This window comes from Cricetulus griseus, chromosome 4 (genome assembly GCF_003668045.3).
Source record: "Cricetulus griseus strain 17A/GY chromosome 4, alternate assembly CriGri-PICRH-1.0, whole genome shotgun sequence".
Taxonomy (NCBI): Eukaryota; Metazoa; Chordata; class Mammalia; order Rodentia; family Cricetidae; genus Cricetulus; species Cricetulus griseus.
This window is the reverse complement of record NC_048597.1, coordinates 97,852,893-97,867,115: the sequence shown is the minus strand read 5'-3', so window position 1 is coordinate 97,867,115 and position 14,223 is coordinate 97,852,893. Positions and strand designations below refer to the sequence as shown.

At 48.7% G+C, this 14,223-nt stretch overlaps 1 protein-coding gene across 1 annotated transcript in view; it reads right to left on the bottom strand.

The window, feature by feature from the left end:
* Window positions 1–9,714: 9,714 nt before the first annotated feature.
* Window positions 9,715–14,223, bottom strand: part of Nos1 (nitric oxide synthase 1) — a 79,042-nt gene continuing 74,533 nt past the window's right edge. Inside the window, exons 27-28 of the mRNA XM_035444176.1 lie at window positions 12,175–12,369; window positions 9,715–9,837 (exon numbers count right to left, since the gene is read on the bottom strand). Of these exons, the coding sequence (XP_035300067.1) occupies window positions 9,715–9,837; window positions 12,175–12,369 (318 nt within the window). The remainder of the gene's footprint in view (window positions 9,838–12,174; window positions 12,370–14,223) is intronic.

Sequence of the window (14,223 nt, the reverse complement as noted above, 5' to 3'; positions counted from 1 at the left end):
GTAGCTTTGAAGCCTGTCCTGGAACTCACTCTGTAGCCCAGGCTAACCTTAAACCCACAGAGATCCGCCTGCCTCTGCCTCCCAAGTGCTGGGATTAAAGGCATGCGCTGCCCCCCCCCAGGCTTGATGTTTTGAGTGCTTGAGCTGATATTTTGTTTCTTCCTCTCATTCTTTTATTTTTATTTTGACTGTCTACCTAATCAGCTCATCAATTTGAAACCAAATTATTGCCCTAATACATAAAATAATCAATCAACCAATCCATTTTCGCTGAAAAGACCTCTCATCGGTTAGGAGCACTGGCTGATCTTCCAGAGGACTTGGGTTCAATTCCCGGCACCCACATGGTGGCTTAAAATTGTCTATAGCCATAGTCCTATGGGCTCCGATGCCCTCTTCTGGTGTGCAGATATTGATGTAGACAAAATGCCCATATGCTTAAAATAAATAAAAACCACAGATCATTCTCTGGACCCCATAGAATGGACTGTGACTGCTGAATTCTCCCACTGGCACAGGCAGACCCTAGAGTTTGAAGGCCTGGGACTTGTCCTGTTTGGTAGTCCCTCTAAGAAAGGAAATACTCACAGAGGAGTTGGTAAGTTCTTCCCATGAAAGATAAAGGGACTTTTCAAGGGACATTCCCCAGTGTAGTCTTATTCTTCATTAGCTCCATGCTGCAGGCATTCCTTCCTGTGAGATGCTCATGCAAAGGAAAGCAAGCTACTATTCAGCTAGGCTCAGATCCTCACTGAAGCCAGGTGTGGTATTTCACACCCCTGTAATCCCAGGAGTTTGGAGGCTGAGATAGAGGCTTGCAAGTTGGAGGCCAGCCTGGACTATTTAGTGATACTCTGAGAGAGAGAGAGAGAGAGAGAGAGAGAGAGAGAGAGAGAGAGAGAGAGAGAGAGAGAGAGAGAGAGAACAAGGGTTGAAGGGGCTGGAGAGACAGCTCGATGGGTAAAACACTTGTAAGTGTAAGGACCTGAGTTTGATTCCCAGAACCCATGGTTAAAATGAAAGAAAGAATCCAGAGAGATGACTCAGCAGTTAAGAGCACCAATGGCTTGCTCTTCCAGAGGACCTGAATTTGGTTTCTGGCACCCACACCAGGCAGCTCTGAGCTGCCTGTGATTCCAGCTCCAAGAGATCAGATACCTTCTTCTAGCATCTGCAAGTGTGTGGCATAGACATACATATGGATAAAAATTAAAACAAAGTGTTTTAAAAATAATAATTAGAAAAAGAATGAAAGAAAAGTCAAGGGTGGCGTTTAGTGCTTATAACCCCAGCACTTGGGGGTTGGGGGTGGTAGTGGCAGAGACAGGCAGGTCCCTGGGACTTTCAGGTCAGTCAGGAATCAGGATGTTCTAGGTTAATAAGAAACTATATCTCAAAAAATAAGGTGGATGGTCCCTGGGGAATGAGAACTAAGGTTGAGCTCATTCTCCCCCCAACCACACACACACAATATCACCACCAACAAATCAGAGGCTAGGGATCTAATTCGACGGTTGAGTCCTTATCCAGCATGCACAAGACTGTGTGTGCCATAAAAAAAAAAATCAATAAAAGGGCTGGAGTGATGACTCAGAGGTTAAGAGCATGTACTGCTCTGGCAAAGGACCCGAGTTTGGTTCTCAGCACCCAAGTCAGAAGGCTCACAACCACCTGTAACTCCAGGACCAGGGATCTGATGGCCTCTTCTGACCTCTGTGGGCACTCAAGTGCATACACACTGTTGCTAAAATCCCTTCCCTGGAGGAGACACAGACATCATGAACCCCTCCTCCTAAGGTCACCATGACAAACTGAGGCATGAATTCCACCAAATGGGGAATCAATGGGTTTGAGACTTACCTACAGAGTAAAGCAAGGCATTATGGGAGGGAGCATGAGCAGGTTTAGAGAAGCTGCACTGGAGGGTGTGTACCCAGCATGGCTGATGATGTCCCCATGGCCATGTAGATGGAACCCCAACCTGTATACTCTAGTTCCCTGCTCAGACTACCTGCATTTAGGGCAGAATTGAATACACTTGTTTGGGAGGAATGGCTACAAGTGCTAGTCCCAGACCACCCTGCTTCCCCTAAGACCGATGGTCAACAGTCAACAAGTCCACCTGGAAGGACTTTTGGTAAGAGAGCACAGCTGAATTCATGACGATGTTGGCTGTTTGACTAGTCCTGTACAATACACACATACGCACATAATTAAAATGAAAATCTTTTTAAAGGTGGGTCAAATGTTCTGCTGGGGTGTTCGAGGGTCTCTCTGGATTTAGAGAGATGCATGGTTGGGTTCAGCCGGCTTCACTTTCCCTTCGTGGCTTGTCTGACCCTCTCTCACCTTCTTTGAGTGTCCCTGAAGTCACCTTCCCCCACCTGTTTAACTTTCCTGTCAGTCTTCTCCATTCTTTTTGCTCCCTCTTCCCCTGGAAGGTGAGCTTTGCTGCTGGCTAGTATCTCCTCACTGGATTCTGACTGAATGGATGAACCCCACAGATAACCAGTTGGGCTGTGTTTTTGCATATGAGGAGGATCTAGAGTCTTTTGGAGTCAGGATAACAGTTCCCAAACATGCCCCTAGGCTGACTGCCAGAAGCTGATGAACGTTAATCGTTTTGTAATGGTGAAAGGAACTTCTCAGGTGTGTTGAAGTCAGGAAACTTTCGACAGACCTTATACTGAGTGTTCTGGTATCATTATGCAGGCCTTCAGGTGGAGGGAGCAGGAGGGCAAAGGTCAGAGTATAGCTGGGGTTGAGAAACACTCTCTTGAGTGAAGCTGGGCCATAGGCCAAGGATTTTAGGAAGCTTCCAGAAGTCAGAGAAGGCAAGGAAACAGTAACAGACTAATCCAGTCCCCCTTCTTCATCTCTCCCCCCTCCATTCTCTTTCAGGTCTTAACTAAGAAGCCCAGGGCCTTATACAAGCTCACCAAGCATTGCATCACCAAACTACATCTCCATCCAGCCTTTTAGATTCCTACCAACTATGCTTTAGAGAATTAGCCTTGACTTAGAGGCTTAAATCAACATAAAATAGCTGGGCAGTGGTGGTGTATGTCTATACTCTTAGTACTCAAGAGGCAGAGGCCGGTAGATCATAGTGAGTTCAAGGCCTGGTCAACAGAGTGAGTTCCAGGACAGCCAGAACTAGGTCAAGAGACCTTATCTCAAAAAGTAAAGAAACAAACAAAAATTCCTGCAACAATTCCTACAAGGGGTGTGGCTGTGATAAGAAGGAGTGTTGTAAATGAGGGTAGGTGCATGAGGAATGGAGACCTAGTCCGTCCCCCAATCCTGCTAGCATCCAGGAGGGTCCCCAGGGGTCAATTGGCTGGAGTGCAATGGCCCAAGAGGGACTGATGGATAAAATCTAGTTTTCTGGCTCTGAATCAGGACACCCAAGAGACTTCTTTTTCCCAATAGTCCTCCCTTGTCAGCTACCTCTACTCTCAATAAGTACTTGGATGCCCAACCCATGACTGTGGTAGGGGATGTATGACATTCCAACCCAATTTGACAAACGACATGAGCCAGCAAGTCAGTCAAGTTTTTTTTTTTTAATAGTTTAACCATAATGCAAACAAGCATAAGTAGACTTTGTGTTGAATCCCATAAAATGAGAAGGTGAGGATTATATTGAAGAGAAGCATGCAAGAACACAGCCTGGACAACCTCGAGGAGGGGGTGGGGGCAGGTGGCAGTGCTGGAGCACACGGGACACTTGGCAGAGATTAGCAGCATAGAGACGTCATAGGTGGGTGCGGGCATCCGAGTTTCTGACAGCTTGTGTGTGGTGAGATTGAACCCGGGCTCTACCCACACCCACCACCACTCCCTATAACCCCACAGTGAACATTCTGGGTATAACCTGAACCCATGTGGGATGTGGTACTTCCGGCAAGCAATTGCTGAGCCTGGAGTGGGTCATACAGTCACAAGGACAACACAGTGACAAAAGTGGGGCGACAGAGCTTGGGGTACAAAGGGGGGATGGGAACAGGGGATAGCCTCAGACCCAGCTTGGGAGATGGCTCCCACAGTGCCATTTGTCTTAAAACACTGAACCACACTCTAGCCACAAGGCTTTTGGACCTGTTTGAAGCAGGTTAGAGAAGCAACCATTGAACCAAGGCAGGCTTCTGGCTTCCTCCAGGTTTGTAATCAGAAGTAGCAGGTAGACAGTTCCATGGCCCCTGGGACTCAAAAAGTCCAATGGAGGAAGGTCCTGCACTCTCAGGGGTACTTAGTTCTTTCTAGTGACCTTTGTGGCTGTCACAAATGGCAGGAAGCTGCTAGAGACATTTAGTAGGAAAGGTCACAGATGGTATTCAGCATCCTATAATACCCAAGACAGCCCATGCTACAAAGACTCATTCAGCTCCAAACAGGAAGGCCGAGGTTAGTGGGCTCCTGGCTAGAATCTCTTAGAGGTCATGACCAAACCTGGTCACTTCCATGTCCTGACTTGTCTAAGAGATGGAGGGTATCAGTTTACAAAGTCACCCTTGCTTCTGCCTTCCAGGGACACTTCGTTAGGAACAGACTGCTTTGGGTCAGAGATGCCCGATTATCCAGAGCCACTCAGATGTGTCAGACCCAAAAAAGACTCATAAACATAGCAGGCATGCTCACCCCAATATCTCCATCTCCCTTGCCTAGGATAGGTTGACTACTTTGATGAAATATTTTCAACAAGAAGTATTTCTGATTTTGGATTTTTCAAAAATTGTAATATTTGCATATTCATAATGGAATATTTGGTAGATGGGACCCACCTCTAAACATGAAATCCATTTATGTTTCATGCATATACTCTACATACATAGCCTGAGGCATTTTACTTATGGTGCTGGGATGGAATCTAGGACTCTGCATGCTAGGCAAACTCTACCCTTGAGTTCACGTCCAGTCTATCCATTCTTTTAAATCATTTTGTGGATGAACTAAAGCATTCATTCACTCGTCCTCCAAGCATCTTAGATTTTGGAGCATTTTGGCTTTGGGGATTAACATTCCAACTTATAATAGAAAACAGATGCCCAGGGGTCCCTGGATCCTCATACTCAAGACACAGCTCGGTCAATGTGTCCTCTTGGGTGTCTTTCTCTCTAGGTGGGGTCTGGCAGTAATGAGAAAATAGAAAAAACAGGGCAGCCTGAACCTCTCAAGGATGGGTCCTGAGGAGGCAGAACACAAGAATGAAGGAAAATATAAGAAAACCTTGGCTGAATTCAACCTAAAAGCCTAGAGCTTTCCTAGGGCACAATGAAAAGCTCTCTCTGTGTGTGTGTGTGTGTGTGTGTGAGAGAGAGAGAGAGAGAGAGACAGACAGACAGAGAGAGAGAGAGAGAGAGAGAGAGAGAGAGAGAGATGCCACAGGCATGGGGGACTCAGACATCAGGGTTGGAACTGTTCCATTTTGCCCCAGATTTAGGGGAAACCTGAACTCTTGGATCCCAAAGCAGGTCTTTGCCTGGGAAATCCACACCCTTGGTCCCGTGTTTACTGGCTGATTCATCTTTCTTCTTTTGTCCTGAGGACTGACTTTCTTGTCCACTGGGGGCCAGCATCTCTCTACTATCTGTCTTCACTCTCTGCGACAGACAATAGCAAGTATTGCTGACTCAGTTGAAGAATCTGCCTGCCCCTCCCCTCGCTCAAGCTAGTGATGTCGATATTCTTGATGTTGGAAAGCAGTCGTCTACCAGTTGTAAGGGGAAAATGGAAGCCCATTAGAACAGGAGTTGGCACTGCCATGGAGCATTATCTCATTAAAGCTACCCACTCAGGTAGAATCTGGGTTCTCGGAAATGCCAAGGAGCCAGGCCTTCTGCATAGACAAGGCAGAATTAGCATGTGGGTCAGCTTATGAAATGTTATATGGAGATCTAAGCACTTTCCCCCCAAAGTCACCTGCTTTCTTCTCCAAGGACATGCAGGGAACCCTCTTCCCTCCCACAGGTTCAACTTCTTGGGGACAGGTGTCACAGGGATGGCAGGGAACCTAAGTCTCCAACCCTCCTGTTTTGATGGGTTATTTTCTTCCTCCTGGTCAAACCCGATTTTGTAAAGAGGGGTTGGAGCTACTGCCAACGTAGAAGGTGAGGTCAAATTGGCTACAAACTGGGTCTCGGAAAATGCTTGCCCGCTCTGCTCTTTTAGTCTAAGCTGCAGTTTGCTTTTGTTGCAGGCTGTGGGCCTGAGCTAAAAATCACCAGCAGATGGCAGTATTGACCCACTCTAGATGCTCACCTTGCTCAACCTTTGAACAAGCAACTTAGGGCCGCTTTTTGGAAGAGAAAGGCATCCAGCCAGTCCCTGGCCTTCTAGCCAGGAGCTAAGGAAGCTGCCTGTGTTAAGAATTCAAAGGTCTTTTTAAAACATTCTCCCATGGGGGTTGGGAACTTAGCTCAGCCTGGCACATGTGAGTCCTGGGTCTCATCTCTAGCACTGAAAAACCAAAGTCCCTCTTGAACCTGGTTATGTAATCATGTCTTTGGACTCTCTGGCAAGTGACAGGAAGGTTCCATCTGTCCACCTGCTACTGGGAGCACCGGGATATACGGTGGGGGTGGGGAGGAGCCCGTCACATAGTAAGCACTCCTTATTCAGAGGTGGAAAAATCACTCATGCATGCATGCAGCTTGGTGTGTAGAGAGACGGCTCTTTGATGGAGGTTGGGCACAGCCATTTGGATCTGGGGAAATGGATACATTTTAGGAAGTATCCGCAGGGGCTTGAAGGATTGAGAAGAAAGTCCTGGGAAGAAAGTGGTGAGAACTGTGCGGGAGGGACAGTAGGAGGTTGCTGCCTTGCCTCCAGGCTACAGAAGGGACCGAGTACATTGCTACTAAAGGAGGTGGTAACTGGGACAAAGTCCACATGCTAATGATGGGGCACCGTGGGGGTGTCCAGTGCAACATGCGACTTGTCTCTGAACTTCAGGTTGGGAATTGAGGACCAGGGATGTAGCTCAATTGGTAGAGTGCTTGCCTGGTGTGCAGGAGGTCCCGGGTTTGACCCCCCAGCACAGCATAAACTGGATGTGGTAGTGAACGCCTGTAATCCTAGCAGTAGGGAAGTAGAGGCAAGAGGATTAGGAATTCAAGGTCATGAGTTCAAAGCCAGCCTGGGCAACAGGAGACCCTGTCGGGGTGGGGTGGGGGAGGAAAGAATAAAGAATGAAATGGAGGAAGGAAGGAAAGAAGGAAGGAAGGAAGAAAGGAAGCCCTTAGGATTTGGGTCCCACAACTGTAAAGTTCTTGGCACTTTGGCAGCCCCCATACTTATCATCGGGAAAGCCAGACTCTGGCTCCGGACATAGAGGAATTTTTTTTTTCTTCTCCCTCACAAAACCAAACCGGAGCACAGATAATGGGACTCAGAGCTAACCTCTTGAACTGGGGGCCATAAGGGTTTCTTGACTGTCAGTGCTGTGTGATGTAGCTTTTATTTACTCATTCAGATAAGGGATCACTCTGCTGACTCAGAAGATAATTGCCTGGGAGAGCCAACCTGTCCTGGTGAGAACTCTCACTGTTTCCTATGTTGCTGTTTTGGGGGTGGGGGAGGGAATTGGGCTCAAGCAGGAGGCAAGCCCATTTGGAGGAATAAGAGGCAGTTGACTTCCTCTTCCTTGACATTGGTTCCCAGGCTCTGAAACACTAAAGGAGGCCCATCCATTCATTTAATAGGGACAAACAGAGTTACCCAAACACTATTCCTTGGTTGCAAAGTCCTTACTCTCAGCATGCTTCCCTGCACAGCCTGGCTGCTCGGCCCATGGTGGGGCAGGGGGCTCAAAATCTGGTGGCCCAGCAGGGGCATGTGGGAATGGGTAAATTTCCCAATAGACCTCTGTTGATGGGGTCAGACTCTGAACACCGGGGATTCTATGGCTGGCTCCTTCTCAGGAACACCTTCCTCTTCATCACCCACCTGTCTCCTGCTATGACCGATTCACCTAGATTGGTAAGGGGGCTTGATGTGTTTCAGAGAGGCTGACATGGATCTGCCATGATGGGCATGGGAGAGATTAACAATAGCTAGGAACACATTTCATGGCACTGAACATCAGGCTAGAAGACAGAGAGTGACCTAGCTGCCCCCCCAACACCTACATACACACCCCATAAAAAACGGATGGGAGGGGCTGAAGTGGTCAAGGGACTGGCTCAGGGTGACTCTGAAGCCCGGTGCCAGCTGCCTTCAGACCCCAACAGGAGTGACAGCCATGACCCAGTGGTTTCATGCACTGCAACCTGCCCCTGGCAGCAAGCAGGTAGGGACGATGCAGTTTTGTAAGTGCCACTGCAGGGTATAAGCAGGTATAAGGCTGAAGAGTCAGGGAGAAAACCCAGGGTTGGGGGTGGGGTAAGAGAGCCCGGTGGGGAAGGACGGACCAGGACACAGCAACAGGACAAAAGGCAGGGTGGGGTCACATGGGGTCCTTCGGGGAAGGTTCAGCCGTGTGTGTCCACGTTTAGTCAACCTGCGGCCGCCCTAGCTTGGGCACTTGGGGCGGCCACCCCACCATCCCATGGGCAGGAGGATCCAGTTAGGAGCTGAAAACCCTGTTGGATGAGAGAGTGAGGGTGTTAGTGGCTTGGAAGCCAGGCTCCTTAGCTTCCTGCAGGTGACCTGGGTGTGACATTAGTGCACCTGTGATCCTAGCACTTGGGAGACAGAGGCAGTAAGAGAGCAAGTTCAGGCTAGCCTGGGCTACACAGACTGTCTCAAAAAAGCAAACCCCAAACAAGCAATAAACAAACCAGAAGGGGTGGGAGAGATGTCCTAGTGGTTAAAAGGTACTTGCTGCTCTTCCAGAGAACCCAGTTCGGTTCCCAGCACCTGTGTGTGGCAGGTCACAATTGCCTCTAACTCCAAGTCCAACCAACTCTACCTTCTGGCCTCTGAAGGCACCTGACACATAGATAAGAATGTATGCACATGCAACAGTGGTGTAAGCTGAGTGAACAGAGAGCGTTTGGAGATAGCAGAGCTGCCTGGAGAAGCAGTGAGAAGGCTCAGGAAACAGAGCCTTTCTGACTGGGAAAGAGACAGTGGAGTCCCACCTGTTTTAAGAGAATGGGGTAGAGGGGAAAGGATGAGGATGGCATCAGGATCTTCTGCTCCCTGGGAGGCAAGGTTTAAATAGTGAGACTCCATACCACTCTCACGATGCTTCAGGCTGTTTCCAGCAACTTCTAGAGGCTGAGTGAAATTGTCAAGATACTATCTGTTTTAATTTGGATCCATGAGAACGTCCCCAGTGACTTCTGGGATGGGTGGGGGCGGGGCGGGGGCGGGGCGGGGCGGGGGCGGGGGCAAGCAGCATCAAAAGCTACAATAGTTGGTGGAGAGACCATCATTCCACTAGGGGGCATTCTAGACTGGACTCTGTACCCAGAGCAGCAATATGACAGGGCTCTGGATCCTTGGCATCCCTAGAGGGCTTGATAAGCACCGCACCCTAACTTTTGAATGCTAGACTCAGCAGGGCTGGTGTAACCTTGGAATATGTGCCCCTTTCTTTTGTTTTATTGAGAGGAGGTTTCCATGTGTAGCTCAAGCTGGCCTCAAATGGGCAACCATTTGCCCAGGTAGCAGCAGGGTTGCAGCCATGCATTTTGGTCTGGGGACCCCCACCATGGGAAAACCAGGCAATCCCCAGCTGCAGCCCCTCTTCCTGGGGCTGGGAAAGACTTACTCATCTGTGTCTTTTTTGCTCTCTTCAATGAAGGCAATGGACTCAGATCTAAGGCGGTTGGTCACTTCATAAGTTCGAAGGGTAACTCCAAAGATGTCCTCATGGTACCGGTTGTCATCCTATGGACAGGAATGGCCAGAGGATGGATCAAATGACAGGTAAGGGGTTGGAGAGGGACAGCCAGAGTGATATGTGGAATAGCATATACCCAGACAAGACAAAGGCTGAGTCTTGGGTATCTTTGGTCTCTAAGGCTGTGTGTTAGCAGTTCTCTGCCATTTTGTGCCTCTTGAGGCTGGGTGGCAAAGAATCTATGAGGTAAGCATTTGGAAAAAGGGTGTCTGCCTTGAGGATTCTTAGCATTGAAGAAGCAAAGAAGCCCAAAGGAAGCCTCCTCCTTTCAACTCTCCTCTGAAAGTTCAGGTCCTAGCAAGGCTGAATTAAGTATGTATGAAATGTTCCAGGTTATTGGTACCAGCAGAAGGGAGAGGAAAAAGACAGTAGCTGTGGGGGATATGGCTAAGTGGTACAACACTTCCCTAACATGCACAAGACCCTAGGAGAAAGAAAGCAAGCAGGGTTGGGGGCAGGGGCAGATTCAGAACAAGTGTTGGGAACTCCCTTGCAGAAGTGAGGGAGGACTAGGCAGTTAGGAAGAATATTACTTTCTAAAAAAATTATTTAATTTTATTTTATGTGCATTGGTGTGAAGGTGTCAGATCCCCTGGAACTGGAGTTACAAACAGTTGTAAACCATCACGTGGGCGCTGGGAACTGAACCCAGCCGGTGCTCTTAAACACTGAGCCATCTCTCCAGCCCCAAGAAGAACATTCTATAAGAGAGGCATCTTTGTGATTAGGAGGAGAGATTGATCTCAATGCTGATGAGGGCGGTGGCCAGGAGCTTGGCTTGGCTGGCAGGGTCTATGATGTACTTAGTTCCAGCACCCAGCTTCTGCAGCAGAGTGGTTCATTTCCAGTGGGGGGGGTCTGAAAAGTTCCTGGGAAGCTATGCAAGTGTTCCCAGGGAACTGTGTCAAAGACATCAAGGAAGTGGCAGGCTCCACAGCATCCCTTCTACCCAGCATGCCTTCTACCTTCCCCCGTGTAAGTTTAGTCACATGGGTACAAATGTGTGTGCACACATATGAAGTCTGGAGGATGGCATTGGGTGTCTTTCTTGATCACTCTCCACTTTATGGACTGAGGCAGGGTCTCTCACTTGAACCTAGAACTCACCGATACATCTAGTCTCATAGCCAGCTTGCACTGGAAGTCCCCCAGCTCTGCCTTCTGTGTGTGCTGGGGCCACAGGCAGGCTGTCATGCCCATCTGGCAGTTATGTAAGTGCTGGGGATTCGAACCCAGGTCTTAAAGCTTGTACGGCACGCACTTTACGTGGTTAGCCATTTCCACAGTTCCTGGCCAATTTCTAGCAGAAATCGTTTTCCCCTTGCTGGGCTTTAGAATGAAGTTTAGGAGAAGAGCTTCTAAAAGAATGTTTGGTTACTGCTTGGGGTCAGGGAGATGGCTCAGCAGGTAGAGGTACTTTCCACAAAGCCTGATATGTGAGTTGAATCCCTAGGACTCACGTGACAGAAGGAAAAAAACACCCTGACTTCCACATGTGTACCATGACATGCTCTGCTGTCCCCCTCCCCAAACTTGATTGTTTCATTTAAGAAAACAGTGGCGGGATGGGGCCACCTCTGGGATTCAGTTTCCACTTGCGGGGTGGTAGTCATGTAGTTGGGACTCTGCTAGGGAAACTGTCATAGCTGTAATTGGTTTGAATGCACTAAGAAAAGGCTCCTTCGGGGGGCTGGAGAGATGGCTTAGTGGTTTAAGAACACTAGCTGGTCTCCCAGACATCCTCAGTTCAATTCCCAGCAATCACACGATGGCTCACAACCATCTATAATGAGATCTGGTTGGCCTGCAGGGGTACATGCAGACAGAACACTGTATACAAAATAAATACATCTTAAAAAAAAAAAGAAAAGGCCCTTCCTTTAGGGCAGTCATACTCCACTTGAGGCACACAGTTTAGAGATCAAGCGTATGAGCCTCCAGTTTCCACCTGACCCCTTTGGATGAGCCTTTTTGTGCCATGCCAACCATATGCAACTGCACGGGCTGAGGGACAGCCTGGCTTGGGGTGTCAGGAAGCGTTGAGTCAGGATGGCATCTGTATAACTACCCACAGGCTCACACACTTGTCATTTTCATATACCCGAGCTTAAAACTATCCTGACTGTGTGTGTGTGTGTGTGTGTGTGTGTGTGTGTGTGTGTGTGTGTGTGTGTGTGTGTACCTGCATCTCCTCTCAGGTTCATCTCCCCTCAGTCATGGCTAGGCAAAACCAAGGTCATAAAGACAAAAAGAGCTCCCTGAATTATGAGCACAGATTGGGTGAGGGGGAAACTCCCGGACCCTGCTTGCCAGCTGTCACTCACCCTCAGTCTGCTGATGAACACACCAGCATCTTCCTCTGAGAGCTTCCCCTGTTGGGTCATTATGCGCTGGATGGCTTTGAGGACATCGGCAGCCATGGTGACATCCCCACAGACGTAAACGTGGCCTCCTTGCTCCTTCAGGGCACGGTACACAGGCTCAGCCAGTTGCTCCTGCAGCACATCCTGCACATATTTCTGCAGAAGAGAACGATGAGAGGGGGTCGCTATGAGAGCCTCCTGTGTCCTAGTCCCAAAGGAAGCAGAGCGTGATGTGGGGGCTTGTGGGTAGGGGGATATTTTGTGAAGTGACCTCAGGAGAATGGGACCAGGGACAAGAAAGAGTACAACCGGGGACTAAAACACCGTGTGTGAGGGCAGCTCAAGCTGGTCTGCTGAGGACCTTCTGGGGAGCTGGGGGAGTGCTCCCTAAGTCACCTCCAGGGGACCGCCCCAGCATGTATGGTTCATCTTGACTGTCAACTTGATAAAACCTAGACTCTCCTGGGAGATGAACCTTTGGGGGTGTCTGTGAGGGAATCCTTAGACTGGGTTAATGAGGGTGGGTGTGCCTCCCCTGAATATGGGTGGCACCATTCCATAGGCTGGGGTCTGGACTGAATAAAAAAGGAGAAGGCAAGCCGAGCACTAGTGTTCACCTCTCTCTGCTCTCAGACTGAAGATGCATATGTGACTGTGTGGTTCAGGTTCCTGCCGAGATGCCCTCGCCATGATGGACTGTAGACTGTATTCCCTAACTGTGAGCTCATACAAAACCTCCCTTATTTAAGTTGCTTTTAATACATATTTTGTCATAGCCAGGAGACAAGTAACTGAAACACAAAGGGTCTTAGCTACCTTCTCCTTTCCCCAAGGGGTGGTGGCTACCATTGGGTCAGAGAAACTCAAGGCAGAAAGCCAGGGATAGAGCAAGGTAAGGGGCTGCCAGCCTCCACCACCCCCCTCAATTAGCTGGCTGTTACAGCAATGGTGGGAGTAAGGGCAGGCTAGGAACTTTCGAGCCGGGCACAGAGGTGCTCCATTGCAGTTTGTTTAGTGACCCAGAAACTCCTATGTGAGGCTGGCATTTTTCTGATTGCTGCCCCCCCCCACAGCCCCGTTACCAGACTGCCACTTTCTATATCCTCCGACTGCCCTTCTCTCCATGCTATAGGTCCTAGCCTGGTCCCTGGGATCTCCAGCAGTCAGAGCTCCAGCCCTGTGGCCTGTGTTTATTCTGATCAGTGCTGACTCATTGTGGGCTGTAAAATAAATATATTTTGGCCAGATGGTGGTGGCACACGCCTTTAATCCCAGCACTCAGGAGGCAGAAGCAGGTGGATCTCTGTGAGTTTGAGACTAGCCTGGTCTACAGAGTGAGTTTCAGGACAGCCTTCAAAGCCACAGAGAAACCCTTTCTGGAAAAAAACAAACAAAACAAAACAAAACAAAAATATATTTTGAGCTTTTCTTTTAATTTTAACTTATTATTTTTTTTGAACATGGTCTTATTGTATAGCTCAGGCTGGCCTTGAGCTCATAATTTTCCTGCCTCCGCTTCCCAGGTATTTGGATTATAGTTGTGGGCTCCCATGCCCAGCTAGGTCCTATATAAAAAGGTACTTTATTGTTGAAAAATATACACAACATACAATGTACCATATTAAAATATACAATCCACCTATAATCCCAGGATTTGGGAGGTAGAGACAAGGAGGATTACAAATTCGAGGTTGGGTTGGGCTAAAGAGTGAGTTCTAGGCCAGCCTGGGCTATGTAATGAGATCACATAATGCAGTTGTTAAATATTTTCAAGGGTCTCGGCCCTATCCAGGCCTTCTGATACAGAGCAGGTTTGAGTGGGGGGCACATGGAAGCGGGGTGTCTTAGTTTCCTTTCTGTTGTGAGAAAACACCCTGATGAAAGCAATTTAGGGGAGAGAGGGTTGATTTTTAGAGCAGGTCCATCATGGTGGGGACATCCCAGTGGCAGGAGCAGGAAACAGCCAGTCACATCCACAGTCCAGGGCAGCAAGGAATGGATGCATGACCA